The following is an 18935-nucleotide window of genomic DNA, read 5'->3' on the forward strand; positions in this document are numbered from 1 at the left end:
CAAATGAAAATGAGAACACAACAATCCAAAATCAGTGGAACACTGGGAAGGTAGTCCTAAGCAGAAAATTCATAGCATTACAGGCCTATCTCAAAAACATAAGAAAAGCTCAAATAAATGATCTGGCTTTACACTTAGAGAAAGGACTTGCAAAAGAACAACAAACAAAACTCAAAGTGAGTAAAAGGAAGGAAGTTTAAAGATCAGAGCAAATGAAATAGAGTCTAAAAAAATGATACAAAAGATCAATGAATCCAAGAGTTGGTTCTTTAAAATAATAACAAGATGGACAAATCTTTAACCAGACTAATCAAGGAAAAAAGAGAAAGGGCCCAAATAAATACTATCAGAAATGAGAGAGGAGAAATAACAATGACACCAGAGAAATACAAAGAATTGTAAGAAAATATTATGAGCAGTTATAAACCAACAAACTGGACAACCTGGATGAAATGGATAAATTCCTAGAAACATACAGTCTTCCAAAAGTAAGTCAGAAAGAACCAGAGACTCTGCTGAATAGACAGGTTACACCTAATGAAATTGAAGCACTAGTGAAAAAAACTCCCAACGAATGAAAGCCCTGAACCAGAAACCTTCACAGGTGAATTTTACCAAACATTCCTAGAACTAACACCTCTTCTCAAACTATTTTAAAAAATTCAAGAAGAGGGAAGGCTCCCAAACTTGATTTATGAGGACTGCATTATCCTAATTCCCAAACCAGGAAAAGATACTACAAAGAAGATTGATTATAGACCAATATCCCTGATGACCATAGATGATAAAATTCTCAATAAAATATTAGCAAACTAAATAAAGCAATGCATCGAAAAGATCATACACCCTAATCAGGTGGGATTTATTCCAGGAATGCAGGGTTGGTACAACATTTGAAAATCAATAAATGTGATTCACTACATAAACAAAATGAAGAATAAAAACCCCACAACCTATCAATAGATGCAGAAAAAGCTTTTGATAAAATCCAGCACACATTTATGATCAAAACTCTCAGCAAAGTGGGAATAGAGGGAACATACCTAATAAAGGCCACATATTACAAGCCACTGGAAGCATCATACTCAATGGGCAAAAACTACAAGTGTTCCCCTTAAGATTGGGACAAGACAGGAATCTCCACTCTCACCTCTCTTATTCAACATTGTACTAGACATCCTAGCCACAGCAATCAGACAAGAAGGAGAAGTAAAAGATATCCAGATTGGGAAGGAAGAAGTAAAACTGTCTTTATTGGGAGATGACATGACACAGTACATAGAAAAACCCCAAAATTCCATGAAGAAACTACTAGAATTGATAAAGGAATACAGCAAAATAGCAGGATACAAAATTAATATGCAGAAATCAGTTGTTACATGCCAATAACAAACTCACAGAAAGGGGAATTAAGAAAACAGTCCCATTCACAGTTGCTTCAAAAAGAATAAAATACATAGGAATAAACCTAACGAAGAATGCAAAAGACCTACACTCAGAAAATTGTAAGACACTGAAGAGAGAAACTGAAGAAGATAAATATAGTTGGAAGCACATGCCATGTTTGTGGATAGAAAGAATTAACATCATGAAAAGGTCCATACTACTTAAAGCAATCTGTACATTCAATGCAACTCTTATCAAGATTTCAATGATGTATTTCACAGAGCTAGAACCAGTATTTCAAAACTTATGGAACCACGAAAGGCCCCTCAGGGCAACAGTGATTCTGAGAAAGAAGAACAAAGTTGGAGGAATCATGCCATCTAATATCAAACTATACTAAAAGGCCATAGTAGTCAAAACAGCCTGGTACAGGGATAAAAACGGACACATAGATCAATGAAATAGAATAAAGAGCCCAGAAATAAAACCACACCTTTATAGTCAATTAATGTTTGACAGAGGAATCAAGTCCATACAATTGACTAAAGACAGTCTATTTAATAAATGTTGTTTGGAAAATTGGACAGATACATGCAGAAAAATGAAACTAGACCACCTTCTTACACCACACACAAGAATAAACGCAAAGTGGGTCAAAGACTTAAATGTTAGACCTGAAACCATAAAAATTCTAGAAGAAAACATAGGTAGCAAAGTCTTGGATATTGCTTGTAGAAATTTTTTATCGGATATATCTCCCAAGTCAGGGAAACAAAAGAAAAAATAAACAAATAGGACTACGTCAAACTAAAAATTTTTTGCACGGCAAAGGAAATCAACAAAATAAAAAGACAACCCACAGAATGGGAGGTCATATTTACCAACACATCTGATAAGGAGTTAATATCCAAACTTTATAAAGTACTTACAAACTAAACACCAAAAAACCAAAACAACCTAATTAAAAATGGTCAAAGGACATGAATAGACACTTCCCCAAAGAGGACATATAGATGACCAATAGACATGAAAAGATGCTCAACATCACTAACTCATCAGAGAACTGCAAATTAAAACCACAATGAAATACCATCTCACACCTGTCAGAATGGCTATCATCAATAAATCAACAAACAAGTGCTGGTAAGGATGTGTAGAAAGGGGAACCCTTTTGCACTGTTGGTGGGAATGAAGACTGGTGCAGCGACTGTGGAAAGCGGTATGGAGATACCTGAAAAAAATTAAAAATGGATCTTCCTTTTGACACAGCCATCCCACTTCTAGCTATATATCTGAAGGAACCCAAGACACTAATACAAAAGAACATACACACCCCTATGTTCATTGCAGTTACTTACAATCACCAAAATGTGGCAATAGCCGAGTTGTCCATCAACAGATAAAACAACGAACTATGGGACATTTACACAACTGAATTCTACTTGGCCATAAAAAAGAAGAAAATTTTACCCTTTGCAACAGTATGAATGGAACTGGAGAACATTATGCTAAGTGAAGTAAGCACAGTCAGAAAGACAAATACCATGTGATTTCACTCATATGTGGAATCTAATTAACAAGCGGAACTAACAAGCAAAACAGAGACTCATAGTTAGAGAGCAGATAACAGGTAATGGCAGGGGTAGGTTAGAAGGTGGAGGGTTTGAGAAAAAAGGGAAAAGGACTCATGGACATGGGCATGAGCATGGCATGGGCAACAGTGTGGTGATTGCTGTGGGGAGGAGGGTATAAGGGTACTCAATGGTAATGGAAAAAATACAGTAAAGATTAAATTAAAAAATAAAATTTAAAAAAGATTTTACTTTAACCTTATTTTTTATAATGTTTATTATAGATATGAGGCTGTATAGATTTTCTCTTTCTTGCTATGTCAGTTTTGGTTATTTTTTTTCAAAGAATTCATCCAGTTTATTTAAGTTGTCATATTAATTGGCTAAGGTTATTCATGACATTCCTTTATTGTTCTTTTAATGTTTGTGAGATCTGAGTGATACCTATCTATATATTTAATGGTTACTTTCTATACTCTATTTTATTCTTGTTTCGCCTAACTTGAGGTTACTAATTTTGTTGATCTTTTCAAAGAACCAGATTTTAGCTTTAGTTTTCTTTATTGTTTGTTTGATATTTTATTGATTCCCTCAGTTACCTTCATTATTTTCCTTCTGCTTACTTTGGATGTTTATCACTCTGCATTTTCTAGTTTGTTAGGTAGAACCTTGTGTCATTAATTTCATACCTACCTTCTTATTCTCTAAATTTATGTTCAAGGATTGCTTTGTCTGCATCCCACAAATTTTTATGTCTTACATTTTTTTTCATGTATTCAAAGTATATCCTAATTTTTATTGTGTTTATTTTTGATCCTTGGGTTATTTACAAGTATACATTTGATTTGTAAATATTTACATATTTTTCCTAGATATATCTTCATTAGTGTATAATTTCTTAGTACCTAGTACCTAGTCTATAAGATTTCATTATTTTGAAGAGCTTATTGACAGTTTTTAATTGCCCATTTTATTGAACATACTATGTGCATTTCAAAAGAATTTGTAGTCTACACTTGGATATACTCTATAAATATCATTAGCATGTCATGGTGATTGATAATGCTCAGTTTTTCTTCTTTCTTTTTTTTGTTGTTAATTGCTGGGAGGGAAGTTAAAATCCCCTACCATGATCATGGGTTTGTTTGTATATACTTTAATTCTAAAAATTTTACCTTCATATATTTTGAGGCTGTTATTAGAATTATAAACCTTTATAATTGTTATATCTTCCCAATTAACGGACCTGTTCATCATTTTGAAATGTCTATTTCTGAAATCTATTTTATCTGCTATTAAGATAGCTACACCTGTATTCTTAAGCTTACTAACTGCATGATATGTGTTTTCTGAACTTTCAAGCTGTCTGTGTCTTTATATGTATTTACAGTATATCCCTTGTAGACAACTCTTATCCATTCTTGACAATATGACATTTAATTGGTGTGTTTAGTGCATTTATATTTAACATAATTCCTGTTTTGTTTGGATTTGGATATACAATTTTGTTATTTGTCTTCTGTTTGAACAGACTGTTTACTGTTTTGCTATTCCTTCTTTCCTGCCTTTTTTGTGTTAATAGATTTTTTTAGAGTTCCATTTTTATTCTTTTATTGACTTTTAACTATCGTTCCTTGCATTTTTTTTTGGGTGGTTGCTTGAGTACTGAAAATATGCATTATCAAATTTTCACAGTGCACTAAAAGTTAATGTACCACTTTATGTAAAGTGTAGATATCTTGTAATAAAGTAGGTCACCTTATTCATATTTTAAGGAAAGTAAGAGTTAAGAAAGTTAAGTATAATACCTATGCTACCTATTTAATACCTATATCTAAATTTTGAAGGTGAAAGCAAACTTCATTTCCAGAACCAACCAAACTTGGATTTTGTGTATATGCCTTTTTAAAAATATATTTCTGTATTCCATTTGCTGATATTTTAAGAGTTTTGCTTCTATGTAAGAGAAATTGACCTGTAAATTTCTTGTATTATAATATTCTTGTCAGATATTTTTATATACTTATGTTGAACTTATAAAACAAGTTGAGAACATTTCTTTCTTTCTCTAAACTTTGGAAGAGTTTATTTAAGATAGGCATTGGGTAGCCTTGGTTGGTGAAGCCACCTGACCCCGAGTTTTCTTTGTGGAAGGATTATAATTTTATATTTAAATTTCTTTACTAGCTGTATGAATATGTGTTTTTTTCTTTTGCATCAGCTTCGATAAATTTGATTCTGTTTCCCCATTTCATCTAAATCAGGAGTGTCAAGCTTATTTTCATCACATCAGCCTTATGGTTGCCTTCAAAGGGCTGAATGTAATTTTAGGGCTGTATAAATGTAACTACTCTTTAATTAGGGGTAAGGAGCTTGGCACTGCCACCAGGTAGAAACAAGGTGTGAGGCCAGATAAAATAAGGTGTAGGACCGGATTTGGCCCCCAGGCCTTGTGTTTGCCACCTGTGATCTACATTTTCACAGTTTGGGCATAACATTGCTCATTATGTCCTATATGTATTTTTGCGTGTTCTCTTAGGTTCTCTTTTTTTATTATTTTTGTTAGGGGTTTATCACTTTAAAAAATCTTTTCACACAGTGATCATTTGGCTTTGTTGATCCTTTGTATTGTATGCTTTTTTTTCATTAATTTGTTTTTAAATTTTCTGTTATTTTTATAAATTTTTGAAATAGATTCTTAAATATCTGATTAGCAGCCTCTTTTCTTTCCTAATATATACATTTAAGTTCCTAAAGCATGACTTCAGGTGAATTCCACACGTTTAATATGTAATTGTTACCTATTATTATTCAACTCAAATCATTTTCTAATCTTCATTCTGAGTTCTTTAAACTATATTCCTTACTTTCCAAGAGTTTGGGGATTTTCTGCTTATATTTTTGTTATTATTAGCTTCTTGCATTGGGATCAAAGAACATATTCTACATGATTTCTGTCTATTGAAATGTATTGAAATTTGCTTTATAACCTTGCATGTCAATTTTGGTAAATATTTCATGTGATATTGGAGTGCTCCAAAGAATTTTGGAAGGAGGTTAATATGTGTTTTGTAGACTATAGTAAACCCTTTGACTGCATTGATCATGAAAAACCATGGTTGGTCTGAAGGAAATGGGCATGCCTCAGCACTTGATTGTCCTGATGTGTAACCTGTATCGTGGACAGGGAGTTACTGACAGGACAGACTGTGGGGAGACACAATAGTTTCCTTTAGGCAAAGTTGTCAGGAAAGGGTGCTTTTTAATGCCTTGTTTAATCTGTACGCAGAACATATACAAAAAAATTGGGCTAGATGCAGAAGAAGGAGGAGCGAAAGTTGGTAGAAGAAATGTCAATAACTTAAGATATGCAGATGACATCATCTTACTGGCAGAAAGTAGCAATGCTTTGAAATGATGTCTGACAAAAGTGAAAGAAGAAAATGCCAAAGCAGGACTGCATTTGAACATTAAGAAGACAAAAATGAAGAAGTACAGAGCTTTAACATAGACAATGCAGACATGGAAATTGTTAAATATTTTGTTTACCTTGGTTCAGTCATCACTTTAAGTGGGACTGCAACCAAGAAATCCAGAGAAGGCTGAGACTCAGGAAGGCAGCAATGAAAGACTTAGGAAAGATCACCAAGAGCAAAGATGTGTCATTAAAGACCAAGACTAAGATCATCCACATCCTCATACTATGTATGGATGTGAAATTTGGACAGTGAAGAAGGCTGATAGGAAAAAAGTTGATTCATTTGAAATGTATTCTTGGAGATCTCTAGAGATACCCTGGACTGCCAGAAAGACAAGCAAGTCATAGAGCAAATTAAGCCTGAAACTACCGGAGGCAAAAATGACAAAACTGAAGCAGTACTATTTCAGGCACATCATGAGAAGTCAGGGTTCTTTGGAAAAGACAATAATGCTGGGGAAAATAGAAGGCATTAGAAAAGAGGAAAACTAAATATGAGATGGATTGACTCCATAAGAAAGCTAAAGACATGAGTCTGCAGGAGCTGAGCAGGGCTGTTGAGGACAGGACATTGTGCACATCACTGATTCACAGAGTCACCTGGAGTCAGAGATGACTCAACAGTAGCATATAATACACAAACTTTAAATGAAACTATGTTTTGCAGCAGCATGCAGTGTTCTATCAGTTGTTCATTAGGTCAAGTTTGCTAACTATGTTATTAAAACAGTCTATATCTTTACTGATTTTGTTCTTAACTGACTTATTTTAAAGTCTACCATTGTTCTAGTAGATTTGTTTACTTTTAGTTACTGCATTCTTCTAGTGATTACACCAGAGATTACAACAGATATTCTTGATTTGTCAAAATTTTATATAAATTAGTGCTTTTATTTTCTCCTAGACAGCATAGGAACCTGCAAATATTAATAACTACACATGTGCCTTTTCTAACTCACATATGTTTATTGTCATATCTTTTAATTCTGTTCTTTAATTCCAACACCATATATTCATTATTTTTGCTGCCTTTAACTTTTCCCTGCATGACTTAGTGTCTACACAGGATCATTTTCTTTGTGCCTGAAAACATTCTTTAGTTATTTTCTTTAGTGTGGCTCTTTTTGGTGATGAATTTTCTGTTTTGTTTGTCTGAAAGTATCTTTATCTTCATGCTTGAGTGATAATTTCACTGGTTATAAAACTAGATTGCTTTTACTTTCTTCAGCACTTTGAAAGCATTATTCTATTGTATAGTGTCTTCCATTGTTTTTGCTGCAAGGTCAGTTATTTGTCAAATTGTTGCTCTTTTTGTAGGTCATCTGTTGTTTTTTTTTCCTCTGGCTGCTTTTAAGACTTATTTTTAATGTCTCATGTTTTGAGCAGTTTTTAATTAAATACCTACTTGTGGATTTTTTTATTTTTATTTTTGGCTTGATGTCCATAGTGGATCTGCATTATATGGCTTGATTTTTTTTTAAGTTTTTAAAAGTTGTCAACCTTTATCTTTTTAAATACTCCTCCTCACCATTCTTTATCTTCTATCACTTGGGATTGAAATTATAGGTATCCACACTCACACTAAAAATAATTATTTTCCTATAGCTTTGCTAATTCTCTCACTTTTCTTTAGATTTTAATGTTTGTGTAAGTTGCTTTTTAAAGAAAATCAATTCTTTTTCTCCATATGGAGATCTCATACTTTTCCCCTTGAATCTTTTTTTTTAAGATTTTATTTATTTATTTTTAGAGAGGAAAGGGAGGGAGAAAGGAAATGGAAGAGAGAGACAGAGAGAGAGAGAGAGAAACATCAATGTGTGGTTGCTGGGGGCCATGGCCTGCAACCCAGGCATGTGCCCTGGCTGAGAATCGAACCTGCAACACTTTGGTTCGCAACTGACGCTCAATCCACTGAGCTACGCCAGCCAGGGCTCCTCTTGAATCTTTAAAACAACCCTGCCAATATTGTTATTGCTGTTTTCACATATTTTTAGTTATACAAAGAAGTTAAGAAACTGGCCCAAGTTCACATAGCTGCCAAGCAACTAAAGTCCAATTGATTAACTATTTCTTGCTCTTCATTATATAAAGTTATATTTCCTTTTTTCTATATCTGACTTTCTCACTTGATTTTTGGAATAGAATATATATTGGTGAATCATCTTAGTTTATCTTAAAATAACATTGTATCATTTCACCTATATTTACTAGGTAAACAAGTACACAAATTTATGAGTTAAACATTCTCCCCTGAAGGAATTTCTTTTTTTAACAGGGAAAAAAGAATATATACAGTTTATTCTAATAAAGAATATGAACAATTAGTTTCCATGGATCAAAACAAATTAGAAGATAATGTCCCAACTGATGAGATCAAGAAATAATTCATTGAGTAGGTAGAACTTATGAAAGAGGTGGCAGTGTGAGAATATTTTTTTACTGCATTCAAGAATAACATGTATATTATACATTTATTTGTTAATGTGAATAAAGCAAGCCAATACTAGGGTTTGTCATTAATTAGGTAGTCAGTCATATAAGCAGTAAAATATTGTCCATTATGTTAAATATTGATTCAAAAAGGTTTTTTTTCCAGGTTATTTCATTTTTGGCTGCAGTTTTGCATAAAAAGGGAACCCGTGAGGATATTGAAAATAACATGCCAGAGTTTTTACTAAGAAGTCTGAAAAAGGAACCTCCTCCTTCAATAGCAAAAAAGGTAAGACAGCTAGGAGCATGTGTATAGCTCATGAAGCTTCTATTGCAAAAACAGAAAATTTTAAATATCACACATTATAGTATAAATTTCAAACATAAAAATTTAAAAACTATTAAAATATTTGTTCCAAATCTAATTTTTGAAGGATTGCCAATTGTATCCTCAAGTTAAATATTATTGACTCTCAGAATGGCAAAATATAATTTCAGCTTGAACTTATTTTAGGGTTTCAATCTTTTGCTTAGCTAGATTTATATGATTTAGTTTGATTAATTTGTTAAATATCTGTGAATGTGCATATAAAGTTATATATGCACATATAATTGAACTTCATTATACTTTTTTTATTTATGTGAGAATGGAAAGGAGACAGTTGTTGATATCAATAGCAAAGGTACAATGGTGACATTTAAAGTTGCTTAGAAAACCACATCTCTAAATATGAAACAAATTTTTTTTATACAAGGAACATTGAAGTTGGAATCAGAAAGACTAAGGTCTAGGCTTCTCTCAGCCTCTCTGCCTATGGGATAATGAATACTATTCATGTCCATATGTCATCTTTCTCCTTTGGCAATCTGTGTTTCTAAATATCTTACACATGATTTTTATTAAAAAAAATAAGATCTTTCTAACAAAGTAATGAAATGCAAAAAAGTATACTATATTTATGTGTCTTGCTTTTATATTCCTCAGCATCCAGGAAGCTGGATAGAAATGAAGAAAGTGATTTTATGAAGTTATGGTTATATTATGTCCGTGAACCACTTTCTACAAGTTTTAAAAGAGGCTCTCATCCTGGCTGGTGTGGCTCAGTGGACTGAGAGCTGGCCTGCGAACCAAAGGGTTGTTGGTTTGATTCCCATTCAGGGCACATGCCAGGGTTGTGGGCCAGGTCCCCAGTTGGGGGTGCTCAAGAGGCAACTACACATTGATGTTTCTGTCCCTCTCTTTCCCCCTTCCTTACATTCTCCCTAAAAATAAATAAGTAAGATAAAATAAAAAAGAAAAAGAGGCTCTCATACATAAGGTTAAGTCCAGGTTTACTCTTGTGTGTTACTAAGGGCTTTTCAGTGCAAAATTTTGAGAGATATTAGCTTACAGCAGGAGTGTCAAACCTTGAGTTGTCTTGGGCCACACATTAAATACACTGATTTGTAATCATGAAAAAATCTCATAATGTTTTAAGTTTAAAATTTTGTGTTGGGCTGCATTCATAGCCATCTTAGGCCGTAGGCAGCCCGCAAGCCTCAGGTTGGGACACTGCTGGAAGGTATTATAATTATTATTATTATTTTAAATTCTCTTTATTATATTTACTAACATGAATGGATCCTGAATGTCAAATTAAATTTGATCCTCAAAAACATTATGACTTAATGTGTTTTAAATCTCTAAGAGTCCAAGTGCTGTTTTTAGCCATGGATTCAGTTGTTTTTGCTTCTAAATGTCCGTGTGGAGCTTACATATGTCTTGTATATCACTTGTGACAATTAGCAGAGGGGAGAGAAAAATAGGGAATGTAATATTTTAAATATTTAAAATTTTAAAAAAATTTTAGGAAGAGCAGGAATGGGAAAAGAGAGAAGTAAAGAAAGATTCATTTGATGGTATGATGAAATATAATAGTAGCTACCTTAATTAACATTAATTTGCTCATTCTCTCATGTACTGAGATGATCATCTACTAAAATGCCTCTCTCCCCTTCCTTCCCACCCCCTCTCTGTGTATGTATGTGTATATATACATACATACATAAGTATATACACACATATATACTATATATATGTAATTCCTTGCTATAATATGCATTGCTGTTTTTTCTACTAACAGCAGAAACTTTTTTAACTAACCTCCTTTAGTTAAATTCTTAATTCATTTACTGTATTTTTTATCTTTTCTTGTATTTTAATAAATTCCATTCCGGCTATAATGTTATTTTGAGTACTTATTTTGGCTTCATTCCATAGTTTTAGATATGTAGTCTTTTCATTATTAAATTCTAAATTATCTCTGATTTTAGTTTTTGTTCTCTTTTACCTAAGTACTGTTAAAAAGGAAGTTTTAAAAATTTCTGGTGAATACAAACTATTAGGTGGGCAACTGCTGGGATGGCTTACTTAGCCTTTGTTGTCGATTGCTTGTTTTGTTGCATCAGATGAGGATCCATTGCTGACCTGACTTTTTTCCCTTGGAAAGGAATTTTCTTTTGGTTTGAAAGTGTGTAAGACTTTTTCTTTATTTATGAAATTTAGAACTCTTCTCAGCCCCAACACTCACTGTAGAATTCTTTCAAAAAAAAAGTTCTCCTGCTTTAGAACACTATACGCAGTACTTTGTATGGGGGAAGTGGAGTACTGCTGCCAGAACCGGTTTCTCTAAAGGAAATGACTGGTATCATTGTTCTCCCTTTAATTAATAACTGCCATTTCTTTTGTTTTCTTAATTTCTTTTCCCAGTAGTTCATTGCTATTATATAGAAACAGCTATATCAATTTTTGTGTATTGATTTTGTATCCTGCAACTGTATTGAATTTATTAGTTCTTATAGATCTTGGTGGACTTTTAAGAGTTTTCTATATATAATATCATGTCATCTACAAACAGAGACCATTTTACTTATTTCTTTTCAATTTGGATGCCTTTCTTTTTCTTACCTAATTGTCTTAGATAAGAGTTCTAGTTCTATGTTTAATAGAAGTCATCAAAGAGGGTATCTTCATCTTGTCACTGCTCTTAGAATATAATTTTTTAGCTTTTCACCATTAACTGTGATGTTAGCTGTGGATTTATCACATATAGCCTTAATATTGAACTACATTTCTTCCATACCCTACTTGTTGAGAGATTTTTTAAAATCATTAAAGGATGTTCAATTTTGTCAGATGCTTTTTTTGCATTATATGCTCATTCTCTCATCTACTGAGATGACCATAAAATTTTTACCCTTCATTGTGTTAGTATGATGTGCCACATTTGTTGGTTTGCGTATGTTGAATTATCCTTGCACCCCAGGAATAAATTCCATATTTTCATGGTGTATGATCCTTTTACTGTACTGTTGAATTTCATTTGTTAATATTTTATTGCAAATTTTTACATCTGTGTTTATCAGAGATGTTGGCCTGTACATTTCTTGTAATATCCTTGTGTGGTTTTGGTATGCTAGCCTCATAAAATGAATTTGGAAGTGTTCCTTCCTCTTTTATTTTTTAGAAGAGTTTGAGAAGAATTGGTATTCTTCTTTAAATGTTTGATAGAATTCTCTAGTGAAGCCATTTGGTCCTGGATTTTTCTTTTTTGGGAGATTTTGGTTCCTGATTCAATCTCTTTACTAGTAATTAGTCTGTTCAGAGTTTATACTTTTTCATGATTCAGTCTTTTTTTAAAAATATATTTTATTGATTATGCAATTAGAGTTGTTCTATTTTCCCCTCTTTACTCTGCACACCCCCTCCTTCCCACATTCCCCCCCTTTAGTTCATGTTTATGTGTCATACTTATAAGTTCTTTAACTTCTACTTTTCCTGTACTATTCTTACCCTCCCCCTATTTTCTGCCTACCACCTATGCTACTTATTCTCTGTAGGTTGCATATTTCTAACTATTTATTAATTTCTTCTAGGTTATCTAATTTTTGTCATATATTGTTCATAATAGTTTCTAATGATCCTTGGTGTTTGTGTTATCAGTCATAATGTCTTCTCTTTCATTTCTAGTTTTATTTATTTCAGTCACCTTTCTTTTCTCTTAGTCTAGCTAAAGGTTTGTTAATTTTCTTTATCTTTGTAAAAAACTAGCTCTTAGTTTCAGTGATCCTTTCAATTGTTTTTCTAGTCTCTATTTTATTTATTTCCCACTCTGACTTTTATTATTTCCTTTCTTCTACTAACTTTGGGTTTAATTTGTTTCTCATTTTCTAGTTTATTAAGTTTTAAAGTTAGGTTCTTTTTTTATTTGAAATCTTTTTTTTTTTTCCTTAAGGTCAGCCTTTATCTGTATGACCCTCTGTGTTAGAACTGCTTTTGCTGCACCCCCTAAATTTTGGTGTGTTGTATTTCTATTTTCATTTGTTTCAAGATTCTTAAATTTTTTCTTTTGACCTGTTGGTTGTTCAGGAGCAAATTGTTTAATTTCCACATACTTGTGAATTTTTCCATTTTTCTCTTCTAATTGATTTCTAGTTTCATATGATGTGATTGGAAAACGTACCAGATGTTTGATATGATTTCAGTCTTCTTAAACTTTCTGACTTGTTTTGTGGATTGACATATTATATTTCCTGGAAAATATTTTTTTGTGTGCTTGAGAAGAATGAGCATTCTGTGGCTGTTAGATAAGTATTCTGTGTATGTCTCTTAGACCTGTGTTCTAATGTGTAGCTTCAGTTCATTGTTTCCTGACTGAATTTCTGTCAGCCAATTTGTCCATTGTTGAAAGTGAGGTATTGAATTCCCTTACTATTATTGTACTGCTGTTGTATTCTCTCTTCAATCTATTATGATTTGTTTTATGTATTTAGATGTTTTGATGTTGAGTACATAAATATTTAAAATTGCTATAACTTCTTGGCAATATAATTATCTAATGACCTTTGTCTCTTGATACAAAGTCTTTGGTTTAAAGTCTATATTGTCTGATATAAATAAAACTAACCCAGCCTGGCTGGCATAGCTCAGTGGATTGAGCGTGGGCTGGGAACCAAAGTGTCGCAGGTTCGATTCCCAGCCAGGGCACATGCCTGGGTTGCAGGCCACAGCCCCCAGCAACCACACATTGATGTTTCTCTCTATCTCTCTTTCTCCCTCCCTTCCCTCTCTAAAAATAATAAATAAAATCTTAAAAAAACCCCAACTAACCCTGCTTATTTTGATTTGGAATATCTTTTTCTAGTACTTCACTCTCAATCTATGTGTCCTTAAAGCTGAAGTCAGTTTCAAATAGACAACATATCCTTGAGTCTTGGTATTTTTTTACTTTTAATCCATTCAGCCACTCTATGTCTTTTGATTGGAGAATTTTAGTCCATTTACATTTAAAATGCCATTCCTTTTTATGACCCAGTCCTTTCAACTGCCTCTGCTTTGATAAGTTTTTTTTGTTGTTGTTTTGTTTGTTATTGTTATCATTTTTAGGTTTCATCTAGGAAAATCACATTTTTTTTGAAGTGTCCTGTTTCATAGGTACAGGATGAATTCCTCAGTTCTTCAAGTAAGTCAGTTCTCACCTGCTGTCACACTGTTCTGATCTGCTGGAGTGTTCTCTAGGCATTTCCCACTATGATTTATTTATTTTTATTTTTTGTTATTTTGTTTGCTTGCATCAATAAATATATGTGTTTAGTTAATCATTTGAGCTGCTCCATAAGGAAAGTTTTTAATGAGATTACCACTCCCATGTCATATTATACCCCAGGAGTAAATCAAAACAAAAGTTATAATATTGTGTAATGAAATTCTTAAAAGAAAAGTTCGTACTGGTCCATTTAAAACTTTGTGCACTTTTAAACATTTTTTTTCTTTTATTGGTTCTAGAGAGAGGGGAGGGGAGGGAGAGAGAGAAGGGGAGAAACACTGATGTGAGACAGAAACATCAGCAGTTGCATTTTGCATGTGCCCCAACTGGGGACCAAACCCACAACCCATGCATATGCCCTTAACAGTCTATGAAATAGCTAGAGAAGAAATAAATTCCTTTATATTTATTATGTTAATGCCACAATTGCAATGGAATCTTGTAAAATTAATGTTGGAAGTCCTTGAAAACATCCTTTTAGTGAACTGAATGTCACACGCTAAGGAGTGAGAGGTAGGAGGGGTGTATGTGTGTCACATGTTACATCTCATATACATTTGAAAACTTTGTAAGTGTAAATCATCTAAGAATGAGTAAATAGATGTTTTGTGCCAAGAATAAATCTTTTGTCCATTATATGTTTTTAAACTATTTCTATATATTTTAAAAATTTAGGTAATTAAATATATCTATATTTATAGCTTCAAGTTTTCATGTCTACCTCAAAAGTCTTTTGTACTCTGAGATTGCAAATAAATTCACCATGATTCTTTTATAATGTATATGATTTTACTTTATACATTTATACCTTTGTTTGAGCTAGAATTTATTTTGTTACAAGGAGAGATGTAATAATCCAGTTTTATTTTTTCCCCAGATGGTTACCCAGTTATCTTCATGCCATTTATTGAATAAGCCCTGTTTTTCAAAATGATTTGAAAGGTCACCTTTGAATAAAATTAAACTAATTTACATATTTGGATCTATGTCTAGACATATTGTTCTGTGCTATTTATTTGTTCATTTCTCTTTTAGTACAAAACAGTTAATTATTTTAGCTTTGAAAATATTTTATTTTTGGTAGGACTAAGTTTCTCCTTAAATTTTCTCAAATGTCTTCTAAAACCCTATTGATGTTTTAGTTGGTATTACATTGCATTTATACGTTTACCTAGGGAGAATGAATACCTTTAGAGTATAGATACTGTATATCCAAGAGTTATTTCTTGCCCCTCAAAGTTTCTAGTTTTCTTCGTGTGACCCTGTTTCTTGTTCATTAAGTTTAACTAGGTGTTCTGGGGTTTTTTTTGATTGCTACTACAAATGGAATTAAAAAAATTATTTTCTAACTGGCTATGTTTTTGTATATATTAAGGCCACATGTATTTTATAAATTCTACTTTCTTAATTATTTTACTGTTTATAATAGTTAAGTTTTACTGTCCATTTAATTGGTTTACTTATGTTTTCTGTAAATCATTATAATTTTACTTGTCATTACCATTCTCGTATATTATGTACTTGTTTAGTTGCAGGATTTGACAGTTACTGATTTGCTATCCGTTGGTGTGCCACTGGTTTATAAGTTTCTGTTTTGATACACTCTTTCTCAAGGTGTAGTAATATTATCTTGCTGCTTTGCTAAAAAGGATTTGGAGGGGCTCCTGACTAGAGTGGATTCTATACTTAAATTCCCATATATTAAATAACCAGAGTATACCAAAGAAAAGGTTATTAACTATGCACAATAGGGTGTGAATTAGATTGGGCATTTTGAAAGAATTGATTGTAAAGGTTATTAAAGAGAATATTATTTAGAACTTTGTTATTTAGTAGTACACTTGTCATACAGTTGTCCCTTTGTGTGCATGGGTGATTGGTTCCAGAACTCCTAACTGTTACCAAAATCCATAGATGCTCAAGTCCATGAGATAGAATGACATAGAACAATGTGTACAATCATCCCTCCACATCCACTGTCCCCAGCTGTGGATTATAAATACTGTTTCTGATCTGTGGTTAGTTGAATCCACAGATGTGAAACCTGGGTATACAGAGGGCAGACTGTTTATTTATTGAAAATGACCGACATTCCAATTTATGGTCTGTAATTTCTCTCTATGAAGGTACATTTTATTTTTCACTTTGATATCTCACTTCCTGCCATGTGAAACCTTTGTTACAGCTCAGCTAGTATGGCATTGTCCTCTGAATATTCAGTGCTGGTCCTACCTTGGAATTGAAATGCATGGTTTTATTTTATTTCCCAATTAAACACCTTTGTTTTCTAAGCATAATGCAAAGTACTAGAGTGACAGTGGTAAATAAAGTCAAGTGTCTCAAGATCATGGGCTTTCTGATATAAGGTGCTAACATGATGTACCATGACAATTAAGAGTTTTGGACTTAGACATGGTTCAAATACTTACTTTGACAGTATGATCTTGGGTATATTTTTTAATATTTCTACACCTTAGTTTTTCATCTCTAAAAAGGAAATATTAAATATTTCTACTTGATAGCATTTCTATGTAAAGTCCTTGTGTTAATGTCTGTAAACTACTTTACACGATCATTGGCTCACGGTAACTGCTCAATAATGGTAATGGTATTGTTAATACTAGTACTACTTCTACCACAAAAATCATCATATATGAAACATCTGTGGGTGTCTTATCACAATCCATACCACATCATTTTTGAAAGCATAGTGCATGAAGAATCAAACTATAAAAAGCATGTGCCTCAGTAATTGAAGTAGACTCGTTGAAAGAGATGAAAAATAATTCAATATTGTCTAGTTGCACTGTTAAACATGACCTCTGTTAATTTTAATAACATTTAACTGAGCATATTTTAATTTATTTGTATTATATTTTAGAAGTAGTTTTATAAAATTATTTCTTCAGAATAAGAAATAAAGTTGCTTTGGGTGTATTGACTTAGCAGTTAGACACTGCTTTCCATTTTATTGTGTAGCTTCCTTTGCTAAAGAAAGGCTTGTTAAATAGATTATTATTCACAGCATGGTAGTAAACATTTTAAGTTTTTGTACATACATTCTCTGGACCTTGCAAACAGCATTACTCAGTTCTCTGACCTCTTTTAGTATTAAAATTAGTTTCTGAACCATTTGATTTACCTTTCACGATTTTGAAGACCAACAATGACTGTAAGAAATGTCTTAATTTTTAAACCTCTTCTGGAACCTTCAGGTTGCTGTTTCTAGAACATCTTTAGATCCATGCATCTTTGATGAATGACCCCTCAAGTGGAAAACCACTCAAAATGTTCAGATGGAATTTGTTCCAATAATTTTCACCTTGTATTATACAAAAAATGGGGGAGTTGGGGAGATACTATAATTGGACTTAGTTCTTAGAGACACAGTTTTATATTTGAAAATAAGAGAAAAATGGAAGTCACAGCATAAATTAAAAAATACTTTAGGCAAATCAAGTATGATGAGAAAGTACTTAACAGTACAAATGGTCAGGAAAATAATTTACCATGGAATTATTTAGAACTTGTTTGCTGCCCAATTTTAAGACCTGTAGACTTTAAAAGTTAAACATAAGTGAAGTTTAATAAATGAAATTTAATTAAAAAAATAAAGTACTTATAGTATATGTTTGATAATGGGGCAGGGAAAAGGAACTCTCATATTTAGTAAGTTAATCTTGTGTTCTTTTTCTTCTTTCCCTTTCCAAAACAGTAACAGATTTGACATCTTATAGTTGACAAATGGCATTGCTGAAATATTTCACAGAAGAGAGTGAAGGAGTAGAATAGCATTGTATTCTTTTGTTGTTGTTAAACTGAAATTGTTCAGTATGTTTAATTGGTTGATTCTATCAAGTAGGACAAGTTTAAAACTTTAGAAAAGAAACTTATAACCCTGTTAAGTATAATAGCTTAGGAGTAGTGGGAATAGTGAGAAATAAAAACATTAAACATTAAAATGATTGATGACAACAGGATTTAGGGTTCATGTAAGAAAGGTGAGTAGAACTTCGAAACATTCGTGTAAAGACTAAACAGAGATAATTGGTCATTTTGATGAGGACTGCTTTGGCAGAGACTTAGGGCAGAAGTTGCACTTAACAGCTGAGTTCAAGAGAGGACAGTAGGGAAGTCAGTAGAAATAAATATTGAAAACTCCTGAGGATCATTGTTATGAAGGAAGTAAAACAATGGAGGAAAGCTAGAGAGAAATATAAGGTTAAAGAAGAGGTTTTTCTGGGATTCTTTTTTTTTAATCCTGGGAAATACTAAAACATGTTTGCTTGTGGATGGATGTTGTCAATTAAAAAGGGAAAACTAATCATGTAGGGGAGATTGCAGGCAATTTCTCCAGCATTGACTTTAGGTTGGTAAGAATATAAGAGCTATTGTATACATTCAGATTTTAACAATGCAACCAGAGAAGACTGAATTATTTTTCATTTCTTTCAACATAGTGATTAGACATTATAGAACTTATGA

The 18935-nt window shown here is 32.6% G+C and overlaps 1 protein-coding gene across 5 annotated transcripts in view; it reads left to right on the forward strand.

Moving 5' to 3' along the window:
• ERCC6L2 (ERCC excision repair 6 like 2) overlaps positions 1 to 18935 on the forward strand; it is a 156363-nt gene that overhangs the window by 26988 nt on the left and 110440 nt on the right. For 4 of the 5 annotated variants that reach the window (XR_004902152.1, XM_028531466.2, XM_036021482.1 and 1 more), the window contains exon 3: positions 9032 to 9154. The exons of the other annotated variant lie outside the window; for it this stretch is intronic. Coding sequence is in view for 3 of the 4 variants with exons in the window: in XM_028531466.2 (XP_028387267.1) it covers positions 9032 to 9154 (123 nt within the window). In the remaining variant the exon portion in view is untranslated. The remainder of the gene's footprint in view (positions 1 to 9031; positions 9155 to 18935) is intronic. 5 annotated transcript variants of the gene reach the window in all.

The sequence above is a fragment of the Phyllostomus discolor genome, chromosome 3 (assembly GCF_004126475.2).
Source record: "Phyllostomus discolor isolate MPI-MPIP mPhyDis1 chromosome 3, mPhyDis1.pri.v3, whole genome shotgun sequence".
NCBI classification, from domain to species: Eukaryota; Metazoa; Chordata; class Mammalia; order Chiroptera; family Phyllostomidae; genus Phyllostomus; species Phyllostomus discolor.